Source organism: Bubalus kerabau, chromosome 15, assembly GCF_029407905.1.
Source record: "Bubalus kerabau isolate K-KA32 ecotype Philippines breed swamp buffalo chromosome 15, PCC_UOA_SB_1v2, whole genome shotgun sequence".
Classification (NCBI taxonomy): domain Eukaryota; kingdom Metazoa; phylum Chordata; class Mammalia; order Artiodactyla; family Bovidae; genus Bubalus; species Bubalus kerabau.
In genome coordinates this window covers 30868714-30886310 of record NC_073638.1, presented here as the reverse complement: position 1 = coordinate 30886310, position 17597 = coordinate 30868714, and the positions used below count along the sequence as shown (strand labels likewise).

At 48.7% G+C, this 17597-nt stretch overlaps 1 protein-coding gene across 1 annotated transcript in view; it reads right to left on the bottom strand.

Annotated features, from left to right (window-relative positions):
- Positions 1-1072: 1072 nt before the first annotated feature.
- POU2F3 (POU class 2 homeobox 3) overlaps positions 1073-17597 on the bottom strand; it is an 88003-nt gene continuing 71478 nt past the window's right edge. The window contains exons 8-14 of the mRNA XM_055548385.1: positions 16186-16368; positions 15641-15782; positions 13299-13435; positions 10743-10904; positions 4765-4831; positions 3102-3237; positions 1073-2146 (exon numbers count right to left, since the gene is read on the bottom strand). Coding sequence (XP_055404360.1) covers positions 2107-2146; positions 3102-3237; positions 4765-4831; positions 10743-10904; positions 13299-13435; positions 15641-15782; positions 16186-16368 — 867 coding nt within the window. The 3' untranslated portion in view covers positions 1073-2106. The remainder of the gene's footprint in view (positions 2147-3101; positions 3238-4764; positions 4832-10742; positions 10905-13298; positions 13436-15640; positions 15783-16185; positions 16369-17597) is intronic.

The window sequence follows — 17597 nt, the reverse complement described above, 5'->3', positions numbered from 1 at the left end:
CCCCATCCAAAAAAAAAAAAAAAACAACAACCCAGTTAATTTGTGGTTATTTGGATATAGATTTCCCCTTGGGATATACTATTTGTAACAAACGTTTAATGCTAATTTTAGTTTCTTCCCTTCAGTCATTACATTTTTGAAGGGTCTCCTTTTCCTACAGCTCAATGTTTGCCTCAAAAATGCTAACTATTTAAATTTTTATTAACCCAAGAAAGACCACAACTTGCCTCTCAACTGCCTCTTCAAAAGTCACAGTGCATTCAAAAGCCAAATACTTGACTTTTGAATCATCCCTTGTCTCAAATATCTATCCCTTTCATAACCTTTAGGATTTCTGAGATATGAGCTATAAACCCCAGACTTCACCTCATAAGTCTCCAAACAACTTGACCTTACACGTTTACCATTCTCCCACTTACAAAATGAGGAAGCCAATCTCTTACCTACACTTTACTCAAGGTTGTTCAGTCAAAAAGAGTAGAATCTCTGAACTCTCCAGAGCCCTGTATTAATGTATGTCATCTTCAGCATTGGTTGGGGGAGTAATAAACTTAATCCACCAATTTGAAACACTTTATCCATCCTTTTCATTATATGCATTCACATTCCCCCACAACAAAAGACACAGAATAACCTAAACCTCTTCTTACCAATTGGAGAAGGAAATGGCAACACACTCCAGTATTCTTGCTTAGAGAATCCCGTGGACAGAGGAGCCTGGTGGGCTGCTGTCCATAGGGTCGCACAGAGTCGGACACGACTGAAGTGACTTAGCATGCATGCGTGCATTGGGGAAGGAAATGGTAATCCACTCCAGTGTTCTTGCCTGGAGAATCCCAGGGACAGAGGAGCCTGGTGGGCTGCCGTCTATGGGGTCGCACAGAGTCGGACATGACTGAAGTGACTTAGCAGTAGTAGCTTCTTACCAGTAGTGGAATACTGTATATATCATTATACAAATTTATTTAGGAACAGAGAGATTCCTTTGAATCTCAACATTTTCTTGGCTATGCAATCTTAAAAAAAATAAAAAGTGACCATTTCTACAGTGGCTTCATGTTACAGTCTACACACTGGCCCACAAAGAAAGAGACTGGAGAAAGAATGTTCCTGCAAAAATCAACAAGGATTCCCAGCCCACATGGGAACTCCTGGGGAAGCTAGCACAGTAGTTCACACTTTGGTGTTTTTTTTTTTTCTTTCTTTCTTTTTTGTTAAAGAAGATAATATATTACAGAGACATCTTCAAAATTCACACCTGAGTTAAACATTTTGCTGGAAAATTCCACATTAAGGAGAGAAGAACATAATGCAAAAAAAGGAAAGGGCTATATACAGGTATGTTGCCAGCATAATTGTTGTGTGTTTGCTTTCGTGTTCCTCCTTCTGCAACAGGAGACAGGCGAGAGAAGGAGAAACACAGGGAAGGAGAGAAGAAACAAGTGTTCCTGAACTCTGGGGCAGACAAAGCAGACAGAAGAGCACCTGTGGGCAGGGAAATGTGCCAGGGGACTGAGTAAAGAGGAGGGAATTTGGATAACACGATTATGAATGGATTTGGTTCTAGAAAAGGGGACGAGGCTAAAGAGAAAGTGGGGGGAAATGAAAAGTTTGCTGAACAGAAAAAACATCAAAGCTTTGGTAGAGACATCAGATTCAAATCTTTTCACAGATTCTAGAATCAGTTCTCGGACTGTGGCTAAGTTCAGAGTCGAAACCCGTTCTCTCCCCTCTGGTAGTTTGGCACTAGGTGAATGGCTGTGCCCAGAATGAACTGGAGACGAGCTGGAGAATAGTAAGAAGTCCTTTTTCAAAGGCCACTGCAGTAGGGAAACTGTCTGAAATATTTAGAGAAGGGCGCAGGCAAGGAAGGTAGAAATGACCAGCTCCTAGGAGGGATGTGCGTTTCAAGAGCTCTAGGAGTCAGCACACGGTTCAATCACAGTTTGGATCTCTGGAGGCCCTTGGTCCGAAGAAGACAAGAGTTTGGGTTCGTCCTCTTCCACTCTCTCTCCTGAAAGTAATCTGTCCATACAGAGAAGGCATGATTCCCTTCCTTCTGGTGGGGAATACAGGGCCAGGTGGCAGAGGAGAAACTTTTTGGTCTCAGTGGAGGTAGGTGGGATGACTCCATCGATACCAAGATCTAGAGGGAAGGAAGGAACGAGTCAATCAGACAGCTTCTAACCATGAGGAAAGACGGGAATAGGCAGTGAGCACTAGCAGGTACATATAGGGTTTTTTCTAGGGTGCTGAAAGTGTTCTAGAATCAGATATGGTGACAATTGCACCATCCTGTGAATATACTGAAAAGCATCGACTTGTACACTTTAAATTGGTAGATTTTATGGAATGTGAATTATATCTCAGAACAATTTTTTTTAAATGTCCGTTATATGTTTTCCTCTCTTCTTTTTGGTGGGGGTGGTTTAGGAGCTCCTAGCTTTGGGGGTATGCAACAGTTGGCCCTTAAGAGCTGGCTGCCTTGCCAAACAGTTTGGGTTTGGACAAACAGGTTCATTTCTTCAAACAAGCTCAGGTCTTTAATTGCCTGACTTGCAAATCTCTTGTTTTGTTCTGAACTGGGGAAGAAACCTCTTGAGGCATCCACTCTGGGAACACTTTTTAGAGGAGAATCTTTGCATCAAGGCTCTGGAGGCTGCTTCTGTCACTGCATCCCGGGTGGGAGCACAAGGTTAGGAGGGAGCACCCTTCCCCTCTCCCAGGGTGTCAGCTACACAGGGAAGCTCAGGCTCGGGGCAGAACGCCCCCACTGCAGCTGGAACTGGTGTGAAGGGGAGTTCTCCGAAGCCCAGTGAAGGACCTGTCCCTTTCCGACAGGAGTGTTTGGAAATTTCCACCCTCCCAGTGAGGATGGAAATTTTGGCTCTGTTGACATCAGGTCCTTGCCAGCACTGGCTGAGGCTTCTCTTTTAAATCCCACTCCAAAGGGATAGAGTCCAGTCTGGCTCGCCACCCCACCCTCTCCCTGCCTCCCCTGTGACAAGCCTTCTTCCCCAAGGTGTTGACCCTCAGATGCAGCTTCTCACGTGTCCCTTGGCCCTGGCGGAGGTGTCTTGGTGCTCTTCCCTCCACCTTACCCTGAAGAGTTAAAACTGGAGGAGGAGTTCACGGCCACTTTGGAGTTATTTTGAGATGCAGTGGGGCTGCTGGCCTGGAGTCCTGACCCTGGAGAAGATGGCCTGCTGTTGTTCCCAGGGGAACAGGATGACGTTACTGAGCATGAGGAGAGGCAGAAACAAGGGGGAATTAATGAGGCTGGCTCCAGGGACCTCGTGACCTTCAGGCACGTATCCCCCAAGGGGTCTCACCCTCTCCCTACTCCACTCCCGCCTCCACCCATCTGCCCACCTCCTATCATGGTAGCATCAACACCCGGCCCCAGGGGGCCCTCATCGTACACACTTCTCCTTAGCCCAGGCCCTGAGAGTGGCATGGCTGGTTCCACAAGTCCAAGACTTGCAAAACACAGGAAGGATGGATGCCAAAACCATCCCATTCCAGGGGCACACCCTGGGCTGGGTATATCCAGCCTGGGACCCAGGGGCGGGATGAGAAAGAGAACCAGAAGCTTCGGGAAGGAAGCGAGGAGGAGAGAAGGAAGAATGCTCGGGGAGGAAAAGAGAAGCTGAGAGCACAGGTCAAGATGGCCAGCCTCTCTGGGGTTCCCATCTCCACATGGTACGTGGTCTTCCAGAAAGAGCACGGGAGGAGTCCCAGCCATCCACTAAAGAGCTCTGTGGCCTGTGGCAACTTGCTTCACTTCCCTGAAACCTCTTTGTGACCTCTGTAATATGGCAAATCTGGATAAAACTGAACTCCTGTATTCGGGTTTCCCAAACAGCATTCCGTGGATAAGGTGACATAGATTTCATCCTCCAAGCTAAGATGCTTTGAAGGGTCGAAGGCATTGGTATTGATAATGACATCAGCACAGGGGACCATCAGATACTGGGGCTGTCCTGGGCAAATCCAGACATATGATCACCCTATCTAATTCTTTGAAATACTTTTTGAAAAATAGAGTTCTGTAGAAAATTGGTTTAGAAAACCCTGCCTTCTGTTCAGCTCATTTTTATGTATAAGGCATTTGTACATAAACTGGGCCGAGAAGTGCAGCAATTAAAACAAAAACACTTGCTCAAACTTTACCTACTCAGCATTCCCCAAACTTACTTGATCATGGAAGACTTTTCCTTCTAGAAAAAATGTTAACATCTTCTGAAACACATTTTGGGAATGCTGAGGATGAGATGGTTGGATGGCATCACCGACTCGATGGACATGAGTTTGAGCAAGCTTTGGGAGTTGGTGATGGACAGGGAAGCCTGGTGTGCTGCAGTCCATGGGGCTGCAAAGAGTCGTACATGATTGAGCAACTGAACTGAACTGACTTAGGTCAATATGTTGCAGTTCTGTTATCCCATTATCTAAAAGAATGCTGCTGCTGCTGCTGCTAAGTCACTTCAGTCGTGTCCAACTCTGTGCGACCCCACAGATGGCAGCCCACTAGGCTCCACCATCCCTGGGATTCTCCAGGCAAGAACACTGGAGTGGGTTGCCATTTCCTTCTCCAATGAGTGAAAGTGAAGTCACACAGTAAGTGTCTGACTCTTCATGACCCCATGGACTGCATCCTACCAGGCTCCTCCGTCCATAGGATTTTCCAGACAAGAGTACTGGAGTGGGTTGCCATTGCCTTCTCCAAAAAGAATGCTAGTAGACCTTATTTTTAGAGCTCACCTGTTCCAGACATGGTGCTGTGGACTGGAGGGACAGATAGGGGGCCCAGAGATCCAGAGGGAGAAACCTGAAAGGTGAGAGAAGCTTGTAAACATTCTCTTCCATTTCTGTGTCCATCTTCTGTAACTTCTCCCAGGCTGCTAGGCCATAGACTCCACAGAGATTAGGGCTCCACTTCCTGGATGGTTTCCTAATCCCAAACCAATGCCCTGTGTGCTGCGTCACAGGAAAGGCTCTGGACCATGTACACCACCCAGCTCCAGCTCTGCCCTGCTCCTACCACTCCCTGCAGACCCCAGGCCAGGGCCTCTCTGCAGTGTGACCCCTGGCAAGGCTGCCTGGGAACTGCCAGACCAAAGAGGCCTTGCTCAGATGCTCTGATGAGGAGAGGAGCATGCCTCCAGGATGCCGCTGTGGCTGACACTGCGGGATGGCTGCTTTATTTCCAGTCCCTTCTTCTTCCTTCTTAAAAGACCCCTGTGGGGACTTCCCTGGGGGTCCAGTGGTTAAGAATCCACCTTCCATTGCAGAGGATGCAGGTTTGATCCCTGGTTGGGGAACTGATATGCCATGGGGCAGTTAAGCCCACATGCTGCACCTACTGAGCCCTCACACTGCCTCAAAGATCCCACATGATCAATGAAGACCCTGCATGCTGTAACTAAGATCTAATGCAGCCCAATAAATAAACATTAAAAAAAGAATAATGGAAATGCTTGTTTTTTATTTTTAAGACCCCTGCACTTGCTTGGGCAGGAGAGCTCAGCCCTAACCATCCTGACACAGGCTTCGCATCTTGATGCATGAGTGGACCATCCACTCTCCGGAGGTCCCTGGAGGAGACGAACTGTGTGAGGTCTCTGAAGCTTTGCATCTCGCCCTGGAGACCTCACAGCATCATCAACTCTGGGCTGGGAAGGGACCTAAGATACTGTAGCTTAACCTTCCCACACAGTCCAGGAATCCCTACCCTCAGTATTACCATCCTAAATAGACACAGGGGCCCGACAGATCTGGGAGTGAGGCCTGGCTCCGCCACTGGCTGTGTAGCTGGGGCACGTTACTTAACCCTGCTGAGATTTGGTTTTCTCATCCGTAAAACAACAGTAACACCTCCCTCATATTTTCTTTTAATTAAGTTTAATGAGATAATGTCCATTAAGCTTCTAACTCAATGCCTGGCAAAGAGTACCTGGCTTGTTAAATGTTAGTTCCCTGCCTTCCTGCAGAAGCTGTCAACTCTTGTATGTCTTGAGCTGCTGTTTATCTCTTCACTGGAGCTGAACTCGGCATACTTTTCCTCCCCCTTCATCTTCTCATGCTGTCCTGGGACACTTGGATCAGCCTCCACCCAGGACCTCGTAGGGAGGTTCTGCTCAGGGAGCTGCGACTGGCCACCCCTGCCCTCCCCTAGTTTGGAACATCCCGTGCCGACAGGATGCAGCATGTACTCGATTCCTAATCAATCAGCAATGGTTCTGCTGCTTTCATTGACCTGCCCTTTCACAAGGAGCCTCTTTAGTAGGCTGGGGGCCCACGAAGGGTGGAGACAGGTGCGGGGCAGTGTGGTGAGAGATGCTATCAATAATCTCCCTCCCTCTTTTCCTCCACCCACCCCTTGCTGCCACACCCCAAGCCATTTGTTGTTGTTTTTAAATAAATAATTATTTAGTCACTGCAACCAGCTTCTTCTCTTCTATCTGGAGACAGGCTGTACATGTGCAAGCAGAGATATGGCTCTCCCTTTAAGTTTTTATATAAATAGTAGCATTCTGCCCACACTGCTCTGAATAATTTTGCCTTTTTTGCTTTCTTTCTTCTTCTTCCTTTTTTTTTTTTTTTCTTAACAGTATATCTTGGAGATTATTTCACACCAGAAGTAGAAGAAACTATGTCCCAGTCCCAAGGACAATGTTCCAGTGAGACCTGAGGAGAAGACCGGATTAGAGCATTTTCTCTACCCTCTTCCTTCAGGATGCAGGTTTGATCCCTGGTTGAGGAACTGATATGCCATGGGGCATATCAGACCTATTCAGTCACTCAGTTGAGTCCGACTCTTTGCAACCACATGGACTGCAGCGTGCCAGGCTCCTCTGTCCTTCACTATCTCCTAGAGTTTGCTCAGATTCATGTCCATTGAGTCAGTGATGCCATCCAACCATCTCATCCTCAGCTACCCGCTTCTCCTCCTGCCTTCAAACTTTCCCAGCATCAGAGTCTTTTCCAATAAGTCTGCTCTTTGCATCATGTGGTCAAATTATTGGAGCTTCAGCATCAGTCCTTCCAATGAATACTCAGGGTTGTTTTCCTTTAGCATTGACTGCAAGTATTAATGTGACTATTTAACATCTTTCTCCCTGACTAGGCTGGAGACTTCATGAGGGGAGTGTGATGCTTGTGTGGTCCCCCGCTGGATCCTCAGTGTCTGCTGGAGCACCCAGAACTTGGCAGGTGCTCAGTATCCAATGCACAATGAGAACGGATGATTCTCCTTTATGGCTCTTCCATGCCTCCCACTTCTTTTCTCCACATTGGTGTTGCCAGCTCAGATTGAACTGAGGTGATAGCTACCTCCCAACTATTCTAGACAAAGCCCCATCTTTAAAGATTCCAAATCTCTCATGGCATGGTTCGGTTTCCTTCATGTGGCCTACAGTGCCCTACAGGATCTAGCCCGCCTACTGCTCCAGCCTCCTCATTCACACAGTCTCCCTCCCTGTGTTCCATTCCAACCTTCTGTGCTTCCTCTCCCTGCCCACCCCAGCCTCAGGGCCTTTGCACACACTGTTTCATCTGCAGAGAATGTTATTCCCAACACTCCCTCTGCCCCGCCATCCTGCTCCCCTTCTCCACCTCCAACTCAGACTTTTACCCCATTCGAGTCTACTCTTTCTTCTACCATCAACTTGACCATCATTCCAAAGAGAAGTCCCCAACACCTGGACTAGGTTGGTCCCTCAAATACCCTCACGCCTTCTCTGGAAGCTTCATCATAAATTACATTCTGTTTAATGTCTGTTTTCCTTGCTAGACTCTAAGCAGAGATCACCAATAACGATCCTGTGCACTGCCACATCTCAGTGCCAAATAGACGGTGTGTGCCCAATAAATATTTAAGAAATGGATGGTCAATGAACATCATATTGTCTCCAACTTCAAATTGTCAATGGCTCCTCATAGCTTCGAGGGTAATTTAGCATCCATGGCCCTCCATGATCCAGCTCTCATCAACCTCCTGTCTTTCTTAGCTCCAGCCAGAACAAAAAGCTTGTGGTTCCCCAGATGCATCATGTTGTTTTAGAATTCGTTGCCTCTCACAGACTATTCCTTCTGCTGGCTATGCTGTTATTTTTATGATTTCCCAATCTTTTCTCCAAACAAATTAGGGAGTCAGCTCTCCTGCATCCCATCCTGATTTGGGGGTCTTTCATCGGTGTTCCCATGGCAATCCTTCAGGGCTCCTTACAGCTGCTTCACCCACTTCATTGCAATTTCTTGCCTTTTCTGGCTCCACCTTCTCATTTTCTCCCCTTGGTCCTCTTCCTTTGCCCAGCCTTCAAATGCTGGTGTTTCCCAGGGTTGAGATTTCGATTTTCTTCTTTGCTTCTTCTGTACAAATTACACAGGTGAGACCCTCCTGACCCAGGATGCCAACCACCACCTGTGTGCTTATGACTCCCCAGCTCACTTCTCTATCCTGGCTTTTCCTTTTGAACTCCAGACCCATTATTCCAAGTGCCCAGGGACTTTCCTACTTGGGTGACCCATAGGCCTTACTGTATATCATAATGGTGTAAAGAACTAAAATGGGACTTCTCTGGAGATCCGGTGGCTAAGACTCTGTGCTCCCAATGCAAGGGGCCCCAGGTTTGATCTCTGGTTAGGGAACTAGATTCCACATGCTGCAACTAAGACTCAGCACAGCCAGATGAAAAAAACAAAAGGAACTGAAATAGTTTTTTCCTACTCCTAAGCCAGCTCCTCCCCTATGTATAATTGTTCCATCATCGGCACCAGCTTCTACCCAGTCAGTCTGGCCTGAATGCAGAGAGGCATCCCAGAGTACTCTCTTCCCTTTATGGTTCTCCCTGCCCCCACCCAGTTTTCAAGCTATTAACCAAGACCTAATAATTCTACCTTCTAATTATCTCCTGAATCTCTCCCATGCCCCTCATTCTAACCAAATGGCTTTGCTTCGGCCCTCATCCTATCTTTACTGGATAACTGCAGTCACATCTAACTCATCTCTGAAACCAAGCCTGGTGCCTCTCAAGCCACCTTCTATGACTGCAGTCAGAGTGATGGTTCTAAAAAGCAAATTTGATCATGCCAGTGCCCTGCTTCAAATCCGTCAGCAATTCCCCAAGCCTTCACCTCCCTTACCCCTGCCCACAATCCCTTCCATCTGGCCCTTGCTGATCTATGCAGTCTTATCTGTCAACAGTCCTCCCCATGGAACCACCTGCTGTTCCGCGCCCTCTTCACCCTGCTTCCCACCACTGCACCATGGTTCTCCTACTTTCTCCTCTGGGAACTCTACCCGCTACACACTTACTTGCCTCTTCAGTCCTTCTTGTCTTTTAAGACTCAGCTCAGGCATTAATTATCTCCTTGGGGAAGCTTCCCTAACCACCACCTCCAGAGGCTTTGTTAGCTGCTACTCCTAGATTCTCTGAGAGAAACCATCGTGTTGTCTGCCATTTGATTATTTGTCTGTCTCCTCTGCTAGGCAGTGAGGTCCTCCGGGACAGGGGACAAATATTATTTATTTGTGTATCCCCAGCACTTGGTACAAAGAACAATACATAGTAGATGGTTGATCAATGTTTGGTGAAAGAATAAACAATAGTATGCCTTTATGAAATATGCCAGGATGAGGCTGGATTTCAGCCACCCTTGAGTGCTAGAAACATGGGGACAACACCATTATCCCCACCTCCCTTAATCTTCAACCTTCATCAATCCCAGGGATGGAGAAGATATTTTCTACCCTCCAGGCCTCCCAGTCTGCCTGAACTTCAAATTACTCCCAGCCCTGACTTCTCCCCTTGCATTCTAGATTCCTAGATATAACCATCTACTTGACACTTTCTCTTGGATGCCTAGGATGTTAAGTCTAATATAACCAGCTCTAAATTCTCTGCTCACCTCCCCACCCTTCAAACCTGTTCCTCTACAGTCTTTATAATCTCAAAAAATGGCAACACCTTCCAATCTGTTGCTCAGGTCAGAACCGTTGAGGTCATCTTGGCCTCATTTTTCATACTTCCTGTCTGAGCTAACAACACACATTGTTGGCTTCATGGTGGAAATCCATTTAGAGTCCAACCACATCTCTCCCCACCATGCCCTCCACCCTAGCCCAAGCTTCCACCCCTCGAAGCCTGATTGTTGTAACTCTCTCAGGTAGTATCCTGCTTCCACACAGATTAATCTCCAAATGGCAGCCCGTGGCAGCTCTCTAGTGGTATCTTATTTCACTTAAGATGAAGGCCAGGGTCCTTTTGATGGCCTCTGAGACCTTTCCTTGGTGAATGGATTGCTGTTACTTCTCTGACTTCATCTCCCGCTCCTCATCACCTTCCTTGCTCTGCCCCGGTGACACTGGCTTCCGTGCTGTTCCTCAAACATGCCAGCTCTTCTCATTTTCTGGTCCCACTACCTGGAACAACTCTTTCCTCCAGATATTTATATTTCATTCCCTTTCAATACTTAGATCCCTGATAAAATCTCACTTTATCAGAGAGGCCTTCTCTCACCCCTCTACGGAAACACCAGCTCCTTACAATCACATTCTATCTCCTTATTCTTCTTTACTCTACTTTATATTATATATATTTGATATATAGTATCTCTTTGCTTATTTATTTACTCCATACTCCCCTACCCCCATCTTCCTTAGGATGGGGAAGATTCTTGGCCCTCCAGGCTTCCTCTCCCCCAGTGCTTGGCAGGCAGTTTGGCTCCTGGCCACTCACCAGCCGGGAACTGTACATGGGTGATTTGATGGGTGTGGCCACAGGGCAGTTGATTCGCTTCTCCTTTTGTCGTCGGTTGCAGAACCAGACCCTCACTACCTCCTTCTCCATGGACAACTGCTCTGCAATCATGGAGATCTCCTCAGAGCTGGGTTTGGGGTTCTACAAAAACCAAAGGGACAGAGCCATCAGGAGGAGAAGGGAACAGGACTAAGAATCAAAAGTGGGGGAGAGATGTTCCAGGAAGCAGGATAGAACAATAGATGGAGCAAAAGCTTTAGAATCAGACCTAAGATGGAATAGTGGTTTTAGCCCTTACTCTGTGGCCTCAGGAAACTTTCCCAACCTCTCTGAGCCTCAGTCTTACCATCTATGAAAAGCTAAGCTAAGTCACTTCAGTCGTGTCCGACTCTGCGCGACCCCATAGACAGTAGTCCACCAGGCTCCTCTGTCCCTGGGATTCTCCAGGCAAGAACACTGGAGTGGGTTGCCATTTCCTTCCCCAATGCATGCATGCATGCTAAATCACTTCAGTCGTGTCCAACTCTGTGTGACCCTATTGGCAGCAGCCCACCAGGCTCCCCCATCCCTGGGATTCTCCAGGCAAGAACACTGGAGTGGGTTGCCATTTCCTTCTCCAACGCATGAAAGTGAAAAGTGAAAGTGAAGTCACTCAGTCGTGTCCGACTCCTAGCGACCCCATGGACTGCAGCCCACCAGGCTCCTCCATCCATGGGATTTGCCAGGCAAGAGTACTGGAGTGGGGTGCCACTGCCTTCTCCAGAACCATCTATGAAAGGAGAGTAATAATGACTACTGTATAGGACTATTGTGGAGACTGAAGGAGAAAATGTGTGTCTACTGCCAAGTGCAGGGCCTGACACAGGGTGGAGGCTCTCCTCTCGCTTCTTATCCAGGAGAAGTTCTGAATAAAGAAGCTGATGAGCTTGGTGGGGCAGGCTGAATTCCCAGAACCCATGTTCCCCTCTTTCCTCATAATCTGAGGAAAACTTCTCTCAGCTGGTTTCTTCCTGCCTACCTCAGAATAGGAAATGCTAGTTAAAACACGTGGACTCATCAAGACTACAGAGGAGATAAGCATATGTGTGTGTGTGTGTGTATTAGTTGATAAGTCATGTCTGACTCTTTGCGGCTCCATGGACTGTAGCCTGCCAGGCTCTTCTGTCCATGGGATTTCCCAGTCAAGAGTACTGCAGTGGGTTACCATTTCCTTCTCCATGGGATCTTCCCAACCCAGGGACTGAACCTGCATCTCTATGTCTCCTGCATTGGCAGGTGGATTCTTTCCCACTGAGCCATCAGGGAAGCACATACATTTGTATACATACTCAAATATATATATATATATATCCATCACTCCTTTGTTTTGACCGCTTCCACCCCCAACTCAATCTCTGATCTTAGCCCCCTTTCTCTTCTTTCTACAGCCTCCCTTACTCTTGCTGCTCTGAGAAACTTCAGCAAAAGGAAAAGCCAACTCTCATCATCCTGCCAGCAGGATGCAGCCATCAAGTCCTCAGTCACATGCATGGGGGAATCTGCTGGGGAGGCCGCAGTCCTGGAGGCCTGGGGCCTGCGAGGTAGAACTAGGCCACGGGCACATCCTTGAGGGACCTGAGCGGTGTGGATGGAAACTCTGGAGGCCGGTCCCTAAGGGACTCTGATTAAAGGCTCTTTAGGCCACACATGTTTATCCCTCTTCTCTTCCCCGGCTCCCATGGGGCACATAACTGGTATTATTAGCTTCCACATATTGACTCCAGAGTACACTTTTGCTGCAAGTTCCAAACAATGTGTGTATGTAAAACGATCACAAATATTTAAGTGTATGTGAAGTGAAAGTGTTAGTTGCTCAGTCATGTCCGATTCTTTACAACTCCCTGGACTGTAGCCTGTCAGTCTCCTCTGTCGATGGGATTCTCCAGGCAACAATACTGGAGTGGGTTGCCATCTCCTTCTCCAGGGGATCTTCCTGACCCAGGGATCGAACCCAGGTCTCCTGCATTGCAGGCAGATTCTTTACCATCTGAGCCACCAGAGAAGCAAGTGTATGCCAAAGAAAGAAATAGAGGGACATACATAGATGACATTTGGTGGTGAATTTTTTTTCCTACTTCCCTACATTTTCCAAGTTCTTTACAATGAATATTTATTTTACGTATATAATTTGAAAAATACAAAGCAATGTGAGGAAGGTAAAGAATATATACACAATGTCCTGGCTTTGCTTCCTTTATCCCAACTGGATACAGATACAATCCTCTCCACTAGGATTCTAGGTCCAGTCTAAATCTCTCGGCTCAAGGGATCATGGGTACCAAATAGAGGTCAGAGCCAGCAGGGTCTGTGGGGGAGGAAGTTTCTGGAACCCAGCCTGTCACTCAAGCGCCTGGAGAAGGAGCAGGTCTCTGTTTCTGACCCTTTCCCAGGGCAGGTGTTGGGGGGCTCGGGGGGTGGTGCCCAAGGATCTGTGCGTGTATGCTCACCCTCCTGTGCAAGTCAGCCCACTTGCCCCCACCCCAAGGATCTGCTCACATCTTGAAATCTCTTCTCCAGAGTCAGACGGATGTTGGTCTCAATGCTGGTCCGCTTCTTCCTCTTCCTCCCGAACACCTCGCTGAGGGCGGGGTAAGAGTTGGGGGTGCTCATGGAGGGGTCCGATGGGGAGGATTCTGTGTGGAGCGGGACAGGAGAGGAGGCTCAGAGAGGGGAAGGCAGCCGGTGCAGGCTCTGTCTCCCTGGACTTGAGGTCCCATGTCCCTCTCCCAGCAGGTCCACGGCCCCACCCCTCACAGGGGAGTACGAACAGCCCGAGAATCCTGCTTCTCCTCGCTGCTCTGGGCAAAGGTCCTCCACGCCTCCAGCGTTTGTGGTCATGGTTCAGGGACACCCAGACATCAGCGGCATGTGTGGGTGTGAGTGGGTGAGGGCAGTGGCACTCACGGGTCTGTCTTTTACAAGGAGGCCTGGATGTGAATCCTGAGGGAAATGGGAACTGGGGTTTTGAGCTAAAAGCAATGGCCCTTGGAGGCCGGAGGCTGGTGTGAGGCCACTTCCTTTGCAGCGTGAGTGCTGCAGCTGAGGTGGTGTGAGGGGTCAACTGGGAGGGCCCTCCAGAAGCATTCAGGTGCAGACGGGGAGTCACGCCAGAAGAGATCTGCAAGGTCCTTTCCCAAAGATCCTAAGACTCTCTGGTCATCTCTCTCAGTTCAGCGCTCCAGTAAAACCTGCCAAAGGGACAGCCTGGTGGGGACGCTTCCTTACCCCCTCCCTTGTTTCCATGTGGAAGGACTTCCGAGAGGGTCCCACCCTTGGCTGCCCATCTCCCACTCTCCTCTTTATCCATAGTAACCACTGGGAAGTGAAGTGTTAGTCACTCAGTCATGTCTGACTTCTTGTGACACCATGGACTGTAGCCTGCCAGGCTCCTCTGTCCATGGGATTCTCCAGGTAAGAATACTGGAGTGGGTTGCCATTCCCTTCTCCAGGGTATTGACCCAGGGATCAAACCCGGGTCTCCTGCATTGCAGGCAGAATCTTTACCATCTGAGTCACCAGGGAAGCCCCATAGTAACCATTAACCCACACTATCTACAGACTAGAGCCCAGCCCCACCACTGGCTCTTCTCCTCCCTCTCCACCAAGACCAGTGGTTCTCACCCTGGGATGACTTTGTACTACACCCATCCTTCCCCCAGGGACGTCTGACACTATCTCGTGGCATTTTGGGTGTTACAACAGAGGGCAGGCATCTAGTGTATAGAGACCAAGGATGCTGCTAAATAGCCTATAATTCATGGGACAGCTTCCATGAAAAAGTACTGTCTGTCCCAAGATACTGCTGCTGCTGCTGCTAAGTCGCTTCAGTCGTGTCCAACTCTGTGCAACCCCAGAGACGGCAGCTCACCAGGCTCCCCCGTCCCTGGGGTTCTCCAGGCAAGAACACTGGAGTGGGTTGCCATTTCCTTCTCCAATGCATGAAAGTGAGAAGTGAAAGTGAAGTCACTCGGTCGTGTCCCACTCTGAGCGACCCCATGGACTACAGCCTACTAGGCTCCTCCGTCCATGGGATTTTCCAGGCAAGAGTACTGGAGTGGGGTGCCATCGCCTTCTCCATAGATACTGCTAATGCTGTGGTTAAGAACCCTGTCCCACACTGTTCCCTGACACCAAACTCTTCCATTCATTATTCCAAATGTTTTGCCCCTGGCTTATACCCTGGGCCTCCTGGAATTGCCTCCATGGCCACCACGCCTGACTGAATCCTCCTGCAAACCCCACTCCTGCTGGAACGCTTTCCCAAGTAACTTGCTGGCCTCTGAAAACCTACTCAAGGATTAGCCAGATAAAGATCTTTTGTTGTGCCTGTTGCCTCCTCCTCCCAGCCATGAGACCCTGGAGAGCCCCCTTCCCTACCCCCCTGCTCTAGACCCAGTCCAGACAGTAGTCTGGGTGTGTTGGCTCTGGAGACCCCACCTTTGTCTCTGGTGAGTAGTCCTATGGTGAGGCCAGGCAGGTCCTGTCCCCGGTGTCTTATTTTTCTGTTGGTTCCAGACTCAGGAGGAGAGGAAAGGGCCCTGTGTGTTGACCACTGAAAGCCCCAGCATAGACCAGTCACCAGCCCCTTTCTGCGGACCTTCGAAGGCAGGGGTCCCCCACCTCTGGGATCTAAAGCCTGATGATCTGAGGTGGAGCTGATGTAATCATAATAGACATAAAGTGCACAGTACATGTAATGCACTTGAATCATGCCGAAACCACTCCCCAACCCTGGGTCTGTGAAAAAATTGTCCTCCATGAAAACCAGTCCCAGGAGCCTAAAAGGTTGAGGACCACTGCTCTAAGGCACCATCCATCTTCATGTCCCCAAGGCCTACCTGCATCGTTCAGCCACTTCTCCAGCAGCGGCTTGAGCTTGCACATGTTCTTAAAGCTCAGATTGAGGGCCTCAAATCGTGAGATAGTTGTCTGGCTGAAGTCGTTACCATACAGCTTTCCCATGGCCAGACCCACATCTCCCTGCACGTGGGGGTAGAGAGGGAGGAACTTGATTGACAGGTCCCTTCTCCCCTTTGTCCACATCCCCCACCATCCTAGCTCCTCGCCACACCTTTTGAGCTCCCACCCATCACCCTGGCTCCCTTCCAGGTTTCTTCCTCTAAGATGGAAACCTGGTTACTTCTCTCCTTAGACTCTGAGTGGTGTGTGCCTTGCCTCTGGCCTGGCTCTCATTCCTTGCCCCCTCCACCAGCAGGGTCTCTGGCTTCCCTACCAATGGCAACTGTGCCCCATTGCTAGGGGATACAGGGGCACAATGGGTTTGCCCTGAACACCATGAGCTTGAGGTGCTCTTAAACCTACACTTAGGAAGTCCAGTCTCTACTCAGCCCAAGTTCTTCACCTCCTCAGTCCCAAACCAAACCTGTGTGAAGCCCAGCTTAATGCGCCTCTGCTTGAAGGTCTTGGCAAACTTCTCCAGCTCCTCTAGGTCACTGGGCTCGTCAGCTCCTCCAGCACTGGGGAGATGCTTGGGCACAGGGAGATGCTGAGATGCTTCCAGATGGGGTTCTAAAGAAGATCCTGGTAGCCCAGGGCGCCCAACTGCCTAAGAGGAGACACACACCAAGCTCACCCACAGTCAACAGATGAAATGGCATTCTCTGAGCTTTTTGCACTAAAGCCCTGCTTAGAGGCTAACAGGTTAGATTCCTATTATGTCAGTGTTGTGGAAGTGGAAATTGGAGTTTCTGTGAAGGGACTGGGCTTCCCTGGTGGCTCCGTGGTAAAGAATCCCTGCCAATGCAGGAGATGCAGGTTTGATCCCTGGGTTGGGAAGATTCCCTAGAGAAGGAAATGGCAACCCACTCCAGTATACTTGCCTGGGAAATCCCATGGACAGAGGAGCCTGGTGGGCTACAGTCCATGAGGTCGCTCAGACATGGCTTAGCGACTAAACAACAACAACGCGAAGGGACCAGCAGGAGCAGCTGGGGCAGAAACAGGAGTGTGGGACAGGGCGGTGGTCTTTCTGGGCTTTAGTCTATGACTCACAGTTTGACTCTGAGCAGGTAACTTCCTCCTTTCAGTTTTTCACCGTAAAAGGAGCTAGCAGGGTTGTCTACAAAGATCCCCAAAACAAATCTCAAAATGGGATAAGGAGAAGGTTGTTTGTCTCGTCTGTTCTTTTCCACAAAGCAAAATGACTGAGGTGTTCAACAGGCATTAACTGAAGATAACAGAGGGCATCTGAGACTCATTATGTTAATGGAATTCCCATAAAATTCCAGACTCTCGTGACCACCATTTTACTTTCTAAACCATCATTTTCTTTCATGAGAATATTTTGCTTTCTGCTTTTCTTTTTTTTTAAATCAAAGGTATTCCACTACTATCTAAGTGCCCCTTGATCGCATTCATGGTTGCCAGGAGATGTTCTTTCTTTAGCTTATGTTCATAGAACAGACTCTTATACCTGGAATCCAATTTATGCCTATTGGGGTCAGGAGTAAATCGAGCTCGTCCATGAAAAAGGCATGGAGCCCAGGCTTGGGGTCCTAAGGGGCTTATATCCAGGGCAGCGGCTGCTACCCATGTGGATGAAGTGGCCTAAGTCCACTCTTTTATCTTCCTTTCCAGTTTACTCTTTTCCAAGCCTGGGGTTAACTTTAGTCTTTTCTTCAGGCCTCCCCTTCAGACAGGCAACCTTGTGATGACCAGAGAAACGTTAAGGACTCTTTTCCTCGAGGGAGGTTCTTTTAGAACAGAATGATTTGAAACCATTAGGCTTTGAACCTTTTCAGTGGGAGACTGGGTGGCGCAGACCAGACCCTCAGG